The 16,113-nt window shown below is 39.9% G+C and overlaps 1 protein-coding gene across 1 annotated transcript; it reads left to right on the forward strand.

Moving 5' to 3' along the window:
- On the forward strand, positions 1-13,038 carry LOC134742433 (zinc finger protein 91-like). Its single transcript, XM_063675570.1, has 5 exons — positions 1-360; positions 1,005-1,151; positions 1,235-1,309; positions 3,095-3,172; positions 7,775-13,038. Exons 1-5 carry the CDS (start codon positions 220-222, stop codon positions 12,134-12,136), a joined length of 4,803 nt encoding a protein of 1,600 aa, XP_063531640.1. The 5' UTR covers positions 1-219; the 3' UTR covers positions 12,137-13,038.
- Positions 13,039-16,113: the final 3,075 nt, after the last annotated feature.

A 16,113-nucleotide genomic window follows, 5' to 3' on the forward strand; every position in this document is an offset into this window, starting at 1 on the left:
GCTATTTTACGCGCACATGCGCAGAACGACAGGTGGTCGGCGACTCGACCCAGCCGTCTCGTCCGAACCTATCGACTTCTCATCCTCATCATCAGGCGCTTTCGTGCTCTACTAGCAAGAAAGATGTGCAGTGCTTTGTGTTGAAGTGCTCGTGGTGACATGGCGTCTTTTAATTAATTGTTATAGCAGTTCTGGTGTTCAAAATTTTGTTTATTTACGATGAGTGTGAATTATGATCGTGTTTGTAGACTGTGCTTGTCATCTCGGGGCGAATTACTGCCGATTTTTCCTACCACCAGTTCGGATGACTCGGAGCCTCTCGTCCTCGCATCAAAAATCAAGGATTGCGTGGCCGTACAAGTAAGTAATGTGTTAAAATAAGTGCTAGTGTGGTGTTTTTAGTGAAAGTAGACCCTCGGTGTACGTGAGAACTCGTCATCCGCCCCGGTTCGTGAATTGACAGCAGCGCGTTTAGGTGGAGATGTCGTAAGATCGTCCACCATTTTGTAATGTTCCACGGTTATCGCTCGGCTCAGTGGCCGCGTCGCGTCGCATTCCATGCAGCCGGCGAGGAAAGGCGTTATGATGAGGGTCGGGTTTTGGCAATATTCCCGGGGGTCTAGCAGGGAGGGGGTCGGCTTTTCGCTAACTAGGCTCGGCGTGGACATCGGGTGTATTGATTTATCGGGCGAGACCAGGCCGCTGCAGCTCGTCCCTCGAGCGGGAGCGGGTGACGGGTCGAGCGTCGGTGTCGGCGTGAGCGCGTTATAGCTGTGTGCGTATATCGAGCGCTAACCCTCGAGGGGCTCGCTGGCTGGCACTCGACTCGCTCCTACTTATTCGGTCGAGGAGCAGCCGTTTGCCGGCGCTCGTATATACCTACGCCTACTTAGTTTCTCCTTGCGCCGTATCTATACTCGAGGCGTTTCTCGCCCGTGCCCATTCTGATGAAACGCGCGGCGCTTTCGGCCTTCATTCTATGATTGCGTATGTTGTTTTTACAGATAAACGAGAATGACGGCATGCCATCGAATGCCTGCAGGAAATGCGTGGACAACGTCAATAACTGGCACATATTTAAGACAGTATGTGAAAGGACACAAAACAAACTACAGTCTCTGATTAAAAAAGATGGCAGCCAACTAGAAGAGGTGGGGTTTCTTTCTTTGATAATTTGAGCTTGGAACTGTCATTGAAACTAATTTTTGTTAACAAAATCATTATGATTTTGCAGGTGAACATAAAAAGTGAACCTTTATCAGATGAGGCCTATGATGATGGAGTGGTTATTGATGGAAGTTATAATGAGGTATGTTGAGTTTGTTAATCCTGTACTTTACTAAGTTACTTATTTCCAATGATGGTTGTGTACTGAGTCATGAGCGCTGCCAAGGTCAAATGGCCAGGTCAGGAAGTTGGCTAGAACTGATAAGGGCCTGGTAAGCTTAATTAGTGGCAGCTAATGGAACACTCTTATGTGGGTTATGAGGATAATGTTACTTTATTACATTGATCCAGTCTTCCTATTGTTAAACCATTATTATGTCAATGGTTTTGTGATTTGTGTACCTGTTCTTCTTTATCTTTAATCTTTCATTAAGTAGGATTATGAAAGGATATGATTGGCAAGTCTTGACCAGTCTCGTAGTAACTGTGTTTAATACTTATATTCTTGTGTTCATAAGACATTATTTCAACCAAGATGTGAAAGTTTTAATTCTTGTGCCTTGTTTGTTATTTTGTTTACTCAATAATATTGTTTTTACACATTGTTTTACATATTGTTTTTACACAACTGCAAGTTTTCTGGCACTGTTTATTAACACACCGTTAATGTTATTAATGATTTAAATCGATAATGAGTATAACTACTTTCAAATTTAATGTTTTAATGTTTACGTTTACATAAATTTAATTAAGGAAACTGTAAGTCTACAATATTAGTAACTACAATAAAATTGTAGCTTATATACGAGACTTTGTTTCTTTATAAATAAAATAAATAAATAACTCAATGATAATCTTTCCAAAATTGATAATGATTCTTCAAGTTTTTAAGTCACTTTATTTGATGTTTTAATACACTTTAAATAATAGGATTGCTTTTTAATGCTATATTTTTTATAACATTCAACTGCTGAAATTCATCAATATAACCTCACCTATAAGCTTTTATATTATTATGAGTTATCATTTCTAGTGTTTCAGCCATAAGTCAGATATATCTGGTGACATCTGCGTTATCAGTTATATACCCCGCAACTGAGCTAGCAAATCTGTGGCAGTTGTATGTCAGGGATATCACTACTACGAATAAATTAAAGGACAAAAAAATTATTCTCTGTTTTAAAACACACCAATATTTTCAAGAAATAAAAATTCCATATTAATATTTGACAGCAATATGAAAAAAACTTGATTTTATAAACAAAATAACAGACACATTGAAACGCATTTAACATGTTAATTTATTTTATTTGACAGCAAATTAAACCGGGTTATATCGGAATTAATAAGGTTCTCGTTCAATTTTATATTAATCATACATACAATAAAGTTAAAGTAAAATGGTTCATGATAATTGCCAACCCCGACACAAACCTGTCATATGCTATGGTTTCGCTAGATCTGTCGCAGGGTTTGGTTATCAGAAACAAATGTAGGTATTTACCGACACGGACTTTCATATAAAAATTAATGCTCTCTAAAAGCATCTTGACCTTTGGTCCAATTTAATTAAAGTTTGTAGTACCTAACTAAATTTTCAATTTGATAAATATTGGTTTTTCTTATCCCCAAAATGTATTTAAAGTGAAGCTCAATAGTAACGACAAATGATGTAAACAAACCAATTTACCTTCATTTCTTTGTAATATCACACTTTGTGGACAACCATAATTTTATCAAAATTATATACACTTAAACTTTTTATTTATATGTTAAAATATATGTTAATTATTAATATATTAATGAGTTGTTTTCATAATAAAACTTTTAGCTTATAAATGTCAAATGCTAACAAAATTTGTTTACATTATTCTTGTCTATTGAAATCGAGCTATGGTTACTAATAAACAATATTATTATATTTCAGGTTGCCAGTAGCAGTAAAGCACAACCGGAAGGCCCTCCAATCTTGGCTTCGCTGGGGCTTACACCGCGGAGTGATAAGGTGAAGATTACATGCCGTATCATTTCTGTTCAGGATCTTACTTACACTTATAACACCTGGTATTTCAATTAAGACGATAGTGACAAGTGAAACCGCACGCAAATAACACTAGACCCTACTCATAGTATTGTGTTCCTGCCGGTGAGTAAGGTTGCCAGAGCTCAACGAGGGTGCGGAGTGTTAGGGTCTGCAACGCGCATGCAACACCTCTGGAGTTGCCGGCGTACATAGGCTACGGGACCGCTTACCATCAGGCGGGCCGTATGCTTGTTTGCCACCAACGTAGTATTAAAAAAATATATATATTGCCCCCATTTTCCGCCCTGGATATTGACATTATGGAAAATATTTTTACATAATTTATTGTATATTGAACATAGATTTGCCTCTTCATTTGATTTTTTTTATGTTTGATAAGAGAAGCAAAAAACAAGGTTTTATTGGTCAGGTGCAGAAGGCTCGGTGGGATAGCGAAAGCGATCCCAGCGCTTGATGTAGCCAAAAATGGTGAAATTGCTAGCTGTGTTGTTTCTGTCAATTGCCATACATCTCAGCTATTTTGTGTACACTTTGCTTTAAAATCATATTTAAGTATGATAAAAAAGAGCCAAGAAAACTGTTGTCTAGTAAACTGCAATAATACTGGACGATACAGTAATTGTATATTTTATTTATTTCCTACTGCAACAAATAGTCGGGATCATAATCTGTAATGCTGGGTAATAGGTTAACCCTTAAATGCATAGTGTAGGATGCATCCTACACAACAAAAACATTTAATTTTATACATAATTAGATAAAATCAATTTGTTCTTATATATTATTTCAATAATAAAACTAATCCGTTGTCCGATTTTTTACTTAAATTTACACAGTATTATAATTTCTAAAAATTATATTCGTTTTAAGACGAAACGAAATGTCAGAAAACTTGTAAAAATCCAGAACTGATGATTTAGGACGTTTTTTCGGGGTTTGTAATTATTTTATATTTAAAAACTTTATCAAAGGTACCCAAATAGTGTACCTTTCTGATGGTACCTAAGATTTTTTATGTATCTCTTACTGAAAATTATATATTTACATAAATATGATTTAGCCTATGCAACTTCTAACACTGATTTACCATTTTTAGGGTTCCGTACCCAAAGGGTAAAACGTGACCCTATTACTAAGACTCCGCTGTATGTCTGTCTGTTTGTCTGTCCATCTGTCACCAGGCTGTATCTCATGAACCGTGATCCGTGATAGCTAGACAGTAGAAATTTTTACAGATGATGTATTTCTGGTGCCGCTAATGCCGCTATACCAACATATAATAAAACCGGCCAAGTTCGAGTCGGGCTCGCGCATGAAGGGTTCCGTACCATTACGCAAAATTAAATTAAATTTTTAAATTAAATTCTTTATTCAACGACCAACTAGGATCAATCAGTATTAGTAATGCTTATGAGTAATCTTATACTACGGTTAGTAACAGCAAAGATTTTTTTTTTTTTTAAAACGGCAAAAAATCACGTTTGTTGTATGGGATGGAAAATGGAAAATCAGTGTTAGAAGTTGCATATTTATTTTATTCTTTTGCCTGTTTTTCGTAATGGTACGGACGGAACCCTTCGTGCGCGAGTCCGACTCTCACTTGGCCGGTTTTTTTTACCGTTTTTCCCATAATCAGCAAACAATTACGTAACACATATTAATTTCGGGCAAAAAGAAAAAAATATTCTGGGTTTATATTAAAATAAAGTAATGGACTTACAGTTAATTGTGTTTTGTATGGAGCACAATGTGACAAAATTTTGTCTAATTATGTCTGCACGTATGGAGTAATTGAGACTGCTGTTGCACCTTATTTCTTCCGACATTTCGTACCTACATTTACTGATTCTGTGGAAAATAATAAATAAAACTAAAACATCGATTTTCACTGCTAAATCAGTGTTAGAAGTTACATAGGGCAAATCATAATTTTGTAAATATTGGTTAAAGATATATGAAAAATCTTACCACCATCAGAAATTAACACTTCTTCTTCTTCTTCCTCGCGTTATCCCGGCATTTTACCACGGCTCCTGGGAGCCTGGGGGGGGGGGGCTGGGGTCAGAAATTAACACTATTATAGAAATTAACACTATTATACTTAAAATAAAGATTTTAATCACATTAACTTTTGGCTTTTTACAAATTTTCCACCATTTCGTCTTAAAACGAATGTAAATTTTTGAAACTAAAATACTGCGCAAATTTAAATAAAAAATCGGAAAATTTATTAATTTATTATCAAAATATGTAAGTTTACAGAAACAAATCGATTTTATCTAATTATGCATAAAATTATATATTTTTGTTGTGTAGGCTGCATCCATCACTCCATCACCACGTATGTATTTAAAGGGTTAATTAACATTTTAAGCAAATATTTTAAAGTGATATTTATATTTTATTAAAAATTTATAAAATAATGTGTATTAAATAGCGTTCATTATTTCACATTCAAGAGCTGACGTTGTTGCGAACGCCAGGCGGCGCTGCCATCTTGCACATGAGCTACTAACTCTTGTAATTATTAAAACGCGTTGTCCCGGCATTTTGCCACGGCTCATGGGAGCCTGGGGTCCGCTTGGCAACTAATGCCAAGAATTGGCGTCGGCACTAGTATTTACGAAAGCGAGTGCCATCTGACCTTCAAACCCGAAAGGGTAAACTAGGCCTTATTGACTGGTAAATATCAAATGATATTTCGTACTTAAGTTCCGAAAAACTCATTGGGACGCCGGACACAGAATAACTAATAGTACTAACGTACAGAAAATTCACTCCTTCACAAAAGCCAGATTTAGGTACAAAATTATACCTACAGTCGCCGCCTGCAAGCAAAATTGAAACTTATAACCGCGCACGAACCGTGAATCTTCTTTGCGCGCCGCAGTTTTATGACGGAGCTGCGAGTGTCGGCACGGGGTTGTCACTTGACAAGTTTTTGTACCTACACCTACTGATTTATTATTTTTAAGATAAATATGTAGGAATTACAAATGTTGATTTTGTAAACATAAAATTTTTAGCCGGAGATAGTATGTCTGATTCTCACGGAATTAGGTATGCCACAGAAGTAGGAATTAAAAAAAATGTTTTTTTTGCTTCCTTGTTCTTGTTTTTTCAGACATCCGTAAACAGAACATTATCTTTTATACAGATTAGATCGCGATTTAGGTTTCGAAGCCATTGCGTATTTTCAATTTTGCGCGAGCGGCAGCCCACTGCCATACACCTGCCCGGGCGGTGCGCCGGCCAAATATACCTAAACTGCGCAGTGACACCCCCCTGCGCCGGAACCCTCGATGGGCGAGTCCGACTCGCACTTGTCCGGTTTTTTATTATTGTATGTATATATTTTATCTCTGACACCTAGTACCAATCTCTAAACAATTTTAGTACTTTAAGAACAAATTAAATTATTTTCTATGAAAATATTTTAATTTGTGGTTTTCCAAGTAGACACTACTATTTAAACTATAAACTGAAATAAATATCATATACGAAGGAAAAAATGACCAAAGCCTCCAGTGTACACTCAAGACCGGCCGAATGCATACATCCATTTCATTGGCAAAATGTTACAGTTGAATGCAGCTTTCTATGCTCAAGTGTGGCTCAAGTACATGGAAATGCATTCTAATAAGTTTTGTATTAAAGATGTCTTACTAAAAATGAAATAGGACAGATTTAGTCAATTTTGCAATGAATGGATTTGCAGTAATATTTTAATGAAATTTATATGGTAGGTAGTAAACAAGACACTACCACTAGTACCAGTTACCTCTGTACTGTCAGCATTTCAAATGGGATTTCTTTGGCATTTCTTCAAGGCAAGAGTTAATAGGTATCTCACAGGTAAGCGTGCTCCACCGTAGACCACATCATCACTTACCATCAGGTGGGATCGTGGTCAAACGCCTGCCTATTCATCGTAAAAAAATAAAAATAAAGGTACAATACAGTAGAATCCGCATATAATGACATCGAAGGGAAGTGACAAAAACGTCATACTAAGCGGATGTCTTAACTTAACTTTTCCAAATTTATCTCATATTCCTTTGTAAGAGATGAGTTTTATTAACATTAAATATACCAATTATCAACTTGTCACTGACAATCAAAACTAAAACAACATACTTACACGCCACGCACGCACGAAACGTCCTCGCACGGAAAGACGTGGGAACGGCCACGAAAACCAGTGATTATCAGTATAACCGGAGTAACCGGACATAATTTCATGAAAATAAGATTTATAGGTCATAGTAAGCGATTTGTCAGTATAAGCGGATTCATAATAAACGGTTTCCACTGTATGTACAGTCAGCATCAAAAGTACAACATAACATACACGCAAAACTATCTAGTTAGCATTTTTTTATAGCTTAACAAAAAGAGCAAATAATTTTGAGCGTGATTAAATTAATCATTATTTATTCTGGCCATTAGTGCAACGTCATATTTATTTAGAAATGATAGTTTTATTGTTATGTTGATTTTCATTGATATATCAAGACATCATATAAGGAGTTAATTCATCATGGACGATAATAATCTTTTCAGGGCGTTGAGAGCGAAAAAGACGAGGAGGACGAAGATGAAGAGATGATGGGGCAGGCCCAGCAGCAGTATACCAAAGCCGTGCCCAACATGCCGGAGGTGTCCATCACCGTCATGCGGCCCACCGGGGAGACCCTGCACGCGCGCCAGGGCATCCAGCAGCTCGCCTCCAAGGACTGCCTCGTGTGCGGCCGCGCCTACAGGTACTCCCACAACGCTCGTCGCCACGAGCTCACCGCGCACAGCTTCGACCGCTACACCAATAAAATCAACCTTCCGAAAAAACCCAACCCCACCAAACATTTGCAACCCAAATTCAGACTTAACCCGTTCAACCCCAAAGCGCGACTCATGCCCAACCCCATCAATCACAAGCAGTTCCAAAAGCCGATGCCATCGAGGATCATGCCCTCGCGAGTCGTCGCTCCCCCGAAACCTATACCGATCAAGCAACCGAGCAAACCAGTTCATAACAACTTACCATACCCCTTGCGTATAAAAGCACTGAAGGATCTGCAAATTAAGAAGAAGGAACCACAAATCTTAAAGACCCTTCTCACGTCTAAACCCGAGCTGTTGGTCTCTGCACCCGAAATTATTAACTCGGGACCGGAGAGCCCGGAAACCTTAATATCGGAGCCGGAGATAGCGTCTTTCCAAGTTGAAACTATTTTGTCGGAACCCAGTTACGACCAAACCCAGGAGGAGGAGGAAGCCGATGAATCCCATAATCAAAATCAGCATTATGACACAGTCGATATGGAATCCGACAACGAGATCGAAATCGCCCGTCAACAAGAGAATGAGGGGGAAATCGATGAGACTCAAGAGGAACATGACGGAGATGATAACATGCAACAAGATAATGAACCAATGGAAGGCATAGAAGGTGAAATAAGTGAGAACGAGAATGGACAACAGGAGGAAGATGATGAACATGCTGGCCAGCGAGATATCACAATAGATGAACAAAATGATATTCAAGCTGAGGCCGAGAGAGATAATAGTGAAAGTAATGGAGACAGAGAGGAGGAACAGGAAGATGGTAACAATGCCGAGGATAACGAAAACGAAAATGAGGAGGACGAGGATCTCCCGCCGGGCCTAGCGCCGGTAGTAGAAATCAACGAGGATATGCAGACTAATTCGTACAACAGCGAACAGAATGAAGACGAAGAGAAGCTTGATGAATCCGCTGCCAACGAAACCATCGAGGAAGATGTCAAGGAATTTGATCCCGACAAGATCTACGTCACGAAAACGCAGAGAGATTTTATCAACAAATATAGAGATATCATACAACAGATAAACACTAAAACATGTCTTTGCTGCGATAAGGAACATCCCCGCAGAAAAGCCGTCATACAACATTTACAGAAAAATGGACACAAAGTACCAAAGCACACGTGCTATAATTGTGTTATAACTTTTGGCCATATTGGCGCATTGCTCAGTCACATGAGAGCTAACGTTTGTACGGACTTGTGGAAGGTCATTTACAATGAACAGGGCATAACTGACGACCTGGTTATGGAAGAGCCCAAAAGCAACAAGGTCCAGTATAAGGATATTTTCAATGCTAGATCGTATGCATGTAAACTGTGCCCGGCAAAATTCCAACTTAAACAGTTTATTATGAAGCACGTTCTGGATGTCCATGAGGATGGCCAGTCGCAGGTGCAGATGGCCTGCGTACACTGCGGGTCTAGATTCAAGGATAGGTCCCTGTGGAAGAGGCACATCCGGAACGGGGAATGCACAGTTTACATCGCATGCGATCTATGCCCTGAGAAATTCGTCAATATACAAGACTTCAACGACCATGCTCTACATGTGCACGCCGGCAGTTTCGATCCCGACAATCAAAAAAATTGCATCGACGGCCGCCCCACCGACTGCCCTCTATGCGGCAAGAAACACCCCAACTATCCTATCCTGGTGAAACATTTGAAGACCGCTCATAACGAGGACAGACCGCACTACTGCCAGAATTGTGATGCTAAATTCGAAACAAGCGTCGACCTGAATAAGCATATCTACGCCGAACATTCCGATAAAGTGTTAGGAGCGCAGCCTATCGAGCCCGACATGTCGCTCGTCAAGGAGGAAGCGGAGGAATACCATTACTCGTGCACGGAATGTAACGCCATATTCGAAACCGTAGACGCCTGGACTGACCACCAGGTCGCGGAACACAATCAAGTCGCACACCACTGCGACCAGTGCGAAAAGAAGTTCCTGCGTCCGTCCGAGCTGGCGGAACACAAAAATACGCATTTGAGAGTGAAGTTCTACCCCTGCAGCGTCTGCTCCAACTCCTACAGCACGCCGCAGAAACTGTCCGAGCACGTGCAGCAGGCGCACCCCGGCGCTGCGGCGATGGCCGCAGGCGATTCCGAATTCTTTTGTGATATTTGCATCAGGTCCTTCAAAAGTCGACAGGCCTACTCCAACCACATGCGCATCCACGCCAAAGTTCCCACCACGAACAGAAAACCGGGCGAGGCTAAAGGGTTTGCCCCGCAGATAATCGGTAAGCCAATAAAACAGTTCCCCATGATCCAGACGAGCTTCGCCGCGTTCAAGCCCAACATTAACGTTCCCAACGCCCCATACTGCTGCGACATATGCGGAAAGGGCTTCATGCACAAGAAAAATATATGGAAACATAAGAAAGTTTTGCACGCGGATATCCTCAACGAGAGGAACGACAGCGAGGAAAACACCATGCAGGCGTCCACGGAGGAGGACGAATATAACGTCGACGAAAACGGTATCGCGTTGTCGACGCCACAATTCAACAGCTTCAACTTTTCGAACTTCGCTAACAACGCCCAACAACATCAACAGGCGCAGCAACCGGCGGCGGCGGCGGCGGCGCCCGCGGACGCGACGCCGTTCTCGTGCGAGCTGTGCTTCAAGCGCTTCCCGCTGCGGACGAGCCTCTGGAAGCACAAGCGCGCCAAACACGGCATTATCAACGCGAGTGTGTCCGGCAACCCCGAGAACCAAGCGCAACCGTCTCAGCCCTCGGAAGGTGGCAGGTCCAGTTGCACAATTTGCAAGATAACATTCTCAGATAAAAAGTCGTACTACCGTCACAGAAAGAACGTGCACAAATCCTCGGCACAAATATGTAAAATCTGCGGAAAACCGGTGAACTCGACGTTGGAGCTGTACGAACATTTGAAGGCGGCGCACGCTCGTGAATTACTAGGATATAACGCTAACCAGGGCACGAGTAAGGCGCAAGATATATCTCAGGAGGCTGAGGTGGAGTATGAGGCCGAACCCGAAATCGCGGACCCCAGCGCGGAGTATCAAGCTCGATACCCGTGCGACACGTGCGGGAAGCAATTCGTGGGGCTCCTGGCGCTTCAGAACCACCAGTGTATAAATCAATCGTCTTCGGAACCTCAAACGTTCGACTGTGAGATCTGTCACAAGAGTTACACGTCGATAGCCGCGCTGAAGAGTCATCGCGGCTGGCATCTCCGCTCGCCCGACGGCAAGGCCGCCGCCAACAACAGCGGCCTGTGGATGCCGCAGCACAAAGTCACCAGCAAGGTCAGCAAGTACGAGGTCGTCGACCCCTCCCAGCTCGCGAGGGTCACCCACTCCACCCCCATCGCGACCGCAACCACCAAGAGAAGACTGCCGCCGGAGGTCGAAGTGACCGTCGTCAACCCTAACAAAAAATTGAGGTCCGACGATTCTATGGAGCTCGAGCATCAGAACAGCATGCCCGGCACCCTAGAAGATAGATACTGCACCATTTGCGACAAAGAGTTTACGAAACGCGCGGCTTACCAGCGCCACATGGACGAAGTTCACCAGCCCAACTCCGTGTTCTGTCCCGTGTGCGACAAGAGCTTCACGCGCAAGTCGACCCTGCTCGTGCACATGAAGAAGCACTACGGGGGCGACGGCGAGGGGAGCTCTAGTGCGATAGGTCAGGCGGAGGAGGACGCGTTCGCGTGCGACGTGTGCGGCGGCCAGTTCCCCAGCGACTTGGCCCTGCTCGCGCACAGGGCGCGCCACCACGCCGAGGAGGAGGAGGAGGAGGAGGACTCCGAGGACGACGGGAACGTGCCGATGGCGCAGCCCGGAGAGTTCACGTGCGGCCAGTGCGGCGACGGCGTGGCGACGCCGCGCGACCTGATCGCGCACCGCACTATGCACGCCACCCCCACCAAGTTCTTCTGCAACATCTGCAAAGTTTACTTCGCGCGAGCCCTCGACCTGTCTTCGCACACCCGCGCGAGGCACTCCGACAACGAGAAGGTTTACTTCCCCTGTGCCATGTGCGAACGTTTCTATATGAACAAGAAGAGTTTGCAGCGACACATTGAGATGGCTCACTGATACTGTGAGCTCGACTGCTTGTAGCGTTAAGTTTGTTTGAACTGGGTTTGACGATTACTGCTACTAGACGCGATTGATACGATTTAGAAAGTCGTTTTTGGCCAACTGACTTGGCGTACGACTTTTGTAAATGTTTGGAGCGGTCGGGGGGTCGTGTCTTTGCCGGGGGTCTGCCGTCATTCCTTAGGTGTTACTTTATGGTTGGATGTGTATTGATTTTATTGTCTCTTGTAAGCATTGCTCACTACTCTCATGTTTATTTACGATTATTGACTTTGACATTGTTGTATAGAGTGACAGTGAAAAGTACATATAATGTGTTTTAGGTACTTACTTATCATGACTTTCGGGATATTATCTGTTGAGATGTAACGAATTATTTTCTATATTTTTAAACATTGGAATATTGGGCCAAAATTGTGAAATATAGTCAAAATTAGTGATAAACCAGTGTTAAGATTAGATATGAGTCATGCTTATATATACTTGAGTTTTCTAAAATTATGGGTATACTAGGATGGGTCGTCAATGTATTATTACATTTAAGTTTGAGATGTTAATTAGCATGAATTGGATATCACCATATTTTTTAATAGAAGCATTATGAATATGGTGACGTGGTTGTCAAAATGTACAATGTTAGAGCATTAAATTAAAACAACCTCATGTCATGAAATTTAATGCGATACATTGACCCTCCACCCTGATAATATTATTAAGACCAATGAGATCGGTCTTCAATTAGTTATTTTTGTATTTAAAGTATACATTCAGTTTTACTTTATTCTGTAAATATATTGATAGTTTAATTTAAATTAATACTAATGGTAATATTAGGACTTTTTAGTTAACAGAAGCGTACTAAAAGAGGACGTTTAAGTTTTATTAAATTGTACTGATTATTTTTAGACATTTCAAGTGTATAGTATTTTGTAACTACCACTAAGGGCATAGCGCCTCATCTATGGCTATAGCTATACTGTGAAGCTGTCTATAGGTACTTAATGGCCATCAAATGCTCTTAGGTTAATCTCACAGTAACTGCATTTATGTCGGCTCAGGCAGGAGATACCACCTTGTTGGTTGTTAATAATAGCTTTATCTAAATTTATTACTAACCACCAAAAATGGAACCTACCACGTAGCTGTGGATGCATATTTTATTGCTAAAAGTCTGGTGTTATTGGTATTAGCTATCAAGATTGTTTATATCTGCAAATAGGGTAAATAAATAAATATCTGTCCGTGGGGACATACTCTTACAGATAACAAGTGAATCACTACAAGTGAATTACGCAAGAACATTCTAATATGACTGACGCGTGTTGTCAAACAGCTCAGCTTGATATAATATGTCGTTTCCTTTTACCACATTATGTACTCTTATTATTGAAATTTGGTAATTCATATTTGCCCATGTGAATTTACGTACAAAAGTTTCAAAAATATTTAGTTCTGTTGGTGAATCCAAGTGTTTATACTTTTGCACTGTGATTCTTCTAGAAGTAAACTTACCATGGATCCTGCAAAACTCATTACTGGATAGCAAAAAGTGCCAAAGCTTTTCTTAATTTGCTTCATCTGATATAAAATATTTAAATAATAGATGTAAGATTGTTCCTGTAAAACTGTTGTACATTTAAAATATTACTTGAATATCAAATGTTATTTCTGACGAAACAAATTCGAGGTGTCAGGCATACAAATATTTTAAAATTGTGTTTATTATTTATATGAGCTGCATTCACGCTTACTAAGTTGCCAGTTAATTGATCTATACAAGCCGTCAATTTAAATCAAATCACAAAATTTTATTTACGCACAAGTAGTCAGTATTTTTCATCTGACGATGTTATAATGTGGTGCCTTTTCATGTTTGTTAACTGTAAATTAATGAAAAGCAAAATAATCAATTACATACAAGCGTTTTGGGCTGTAAAGTTAAAGAGGCGTATAAGTTAATCTAATTGTATTTTGTTAATTTTATATTTTCCAAAAAATCACTATGATTTATTTAGATTACTTTTACCTTATCAGAAAATTGTATTTTAATATTATTATTCAAATATTTATCAGAACCTCCTGAAACTATTGTGTACTTTGATTGCCGGTAAAGAAATCAAACATCAAGTTTTTTAAATGAATGATATTTGGCAATTTTTGGCTTACTCTGAAGTCCTGTAAAGAATATATTTATATTACAAAAAAAAATCCTAACATTATCCATAGATGAGGTTTACTTTTGTCATCTTTGTGGTTTGATAAATAAAGCGAAATAAATTAAAAAAAAATCTTTTATTCAGATCAGGGATCGAATACCGGTATATTTTACACCGGTATTTTTTACCGGTACAAATTAACCGGTATTCAATTTCGGTATCTCGATTGTTTATGTATATTTTTCCATTTCATTTGGTGATTTGATAACTCATTGTCTTTACCTAAATACCATATATATATTATATATTATATTTGATATTTTGATTTTTAAGTTATACCGGTAACGATCCCTGATTCAGACCTTTTTGGAAGCATTTACCTGAGCCATTAAAACGAGACGACGATTCCACATTTCTTATAGCCAACTAGTTTACAATTACATCATCAGACCAGCTCCAGTCACATTAAGTACATTCAAGTGCTCAATCGGACACCAGCAAATTCGAAAATGGTTTGCAAATTGCGAACATAACTATTCTAATTGTTTTCGCTGGCTAGATAAAAAACCTTGTAAAAGGAAAAGTACAGAAATAACTACATAGTACGGTGGTTTTTGGTCTAGAAGTCTTCTGGAAATCGATTTTCGCTCATGTCGTCGCAAATATGGACATATTTGGTATCAGTGCATTCAGTGTGATGTCCTGAACACAAATATATGATACGACAAGCGCGAAAGTGGTGGGGGTAGTTGCTGTAACGTGAAAAAGTCGGCAGTACAAAGTTTTTTACCTTTTTTTAATCATACCATGTGGGGTATCAAATGAAAGGGCTTTGTGAGTAGATCACAAATATATAACACACTGTAACATTTTCACTACTTCGTCTAACAAATTATAAGAAAACGTTCAAAAATTTCACAATCCACAGTTGACTTTGAACTGCTCTAAATTGAAAATGACTGAATGGATCATTCCAAAATACATACCAAGTGACTGTCCTCTAATATAACGTTAAAAAATAATTAACCTGATATAACCAAAAATATGAAAAGTACATCAAGTTGAAAAAAGTATGATTTTCTATTACATTAAACTGCAACTATTATTAAAACAAACAAAAAACCAGACTATTTACATATATTAGTACAAGACTATTTACATATATTAGTAGTTTAAAGTAAAAAACTTTGTACTGCCGACTTTTTGACGTCACAGCAACTAGGTCCACCACTTTCGCGCTTGTAATCTCATATTTGTGTTCAAGACATCACACTGAATGCACTGATACGAAATATGTCCATATTTGCGACGACATGAGCGAAAAGTAACCTAAAGCCTGTTTCGCCAAGCCACGAACATGGAAGGTCGATCGAGCGAAGTATCACAATAGGCTAGGCTGATGACTCCAGATTCAATCAATTTCTACTTAGCTCACAAATCACATGCTAGATGTCGCTGTTCTATGCAATAAAAATCCTGAATCGCGTCATAAAGATTTTTCGTGGGATAATCACCTCAGGCTGGAACAGAATTTGTTTATAAAGCCTGACCAATAATATATGATCACGCGCCATGTTGCGGAATTTCACTAGAACTAATTTTTTCATACTATACCTACTGACCTGTCACCCTATACATGAGAATAACATCGCCCTCTTGGCAATGATCATATATTACTGGTCAGGCTTTAACTAAACAAGCTAACGCAACGCTACACTAAATACACTTACGCTAGATGGCGCTGTACCATATAATGAAAATCCTGAATCGCGCTATAATTTTTTTCTTGAGATAATGACCTAAATTCGGTCATCACAT

Source organism: Cydia strobilella, chromosome 6 (assembly GCF_947568885.1).
Source record: "Cydia strobilella chromosome 6, ilCydStro3.1, whole genome shotgun sequence".
Classification (NCBI taxonomy): domain Eukaryota; kingdom Metazoa; phylum Arthropoda; class Insecta; order Lepidoptera; family Tortricidae; genus Cydia; species Cydia strobilella.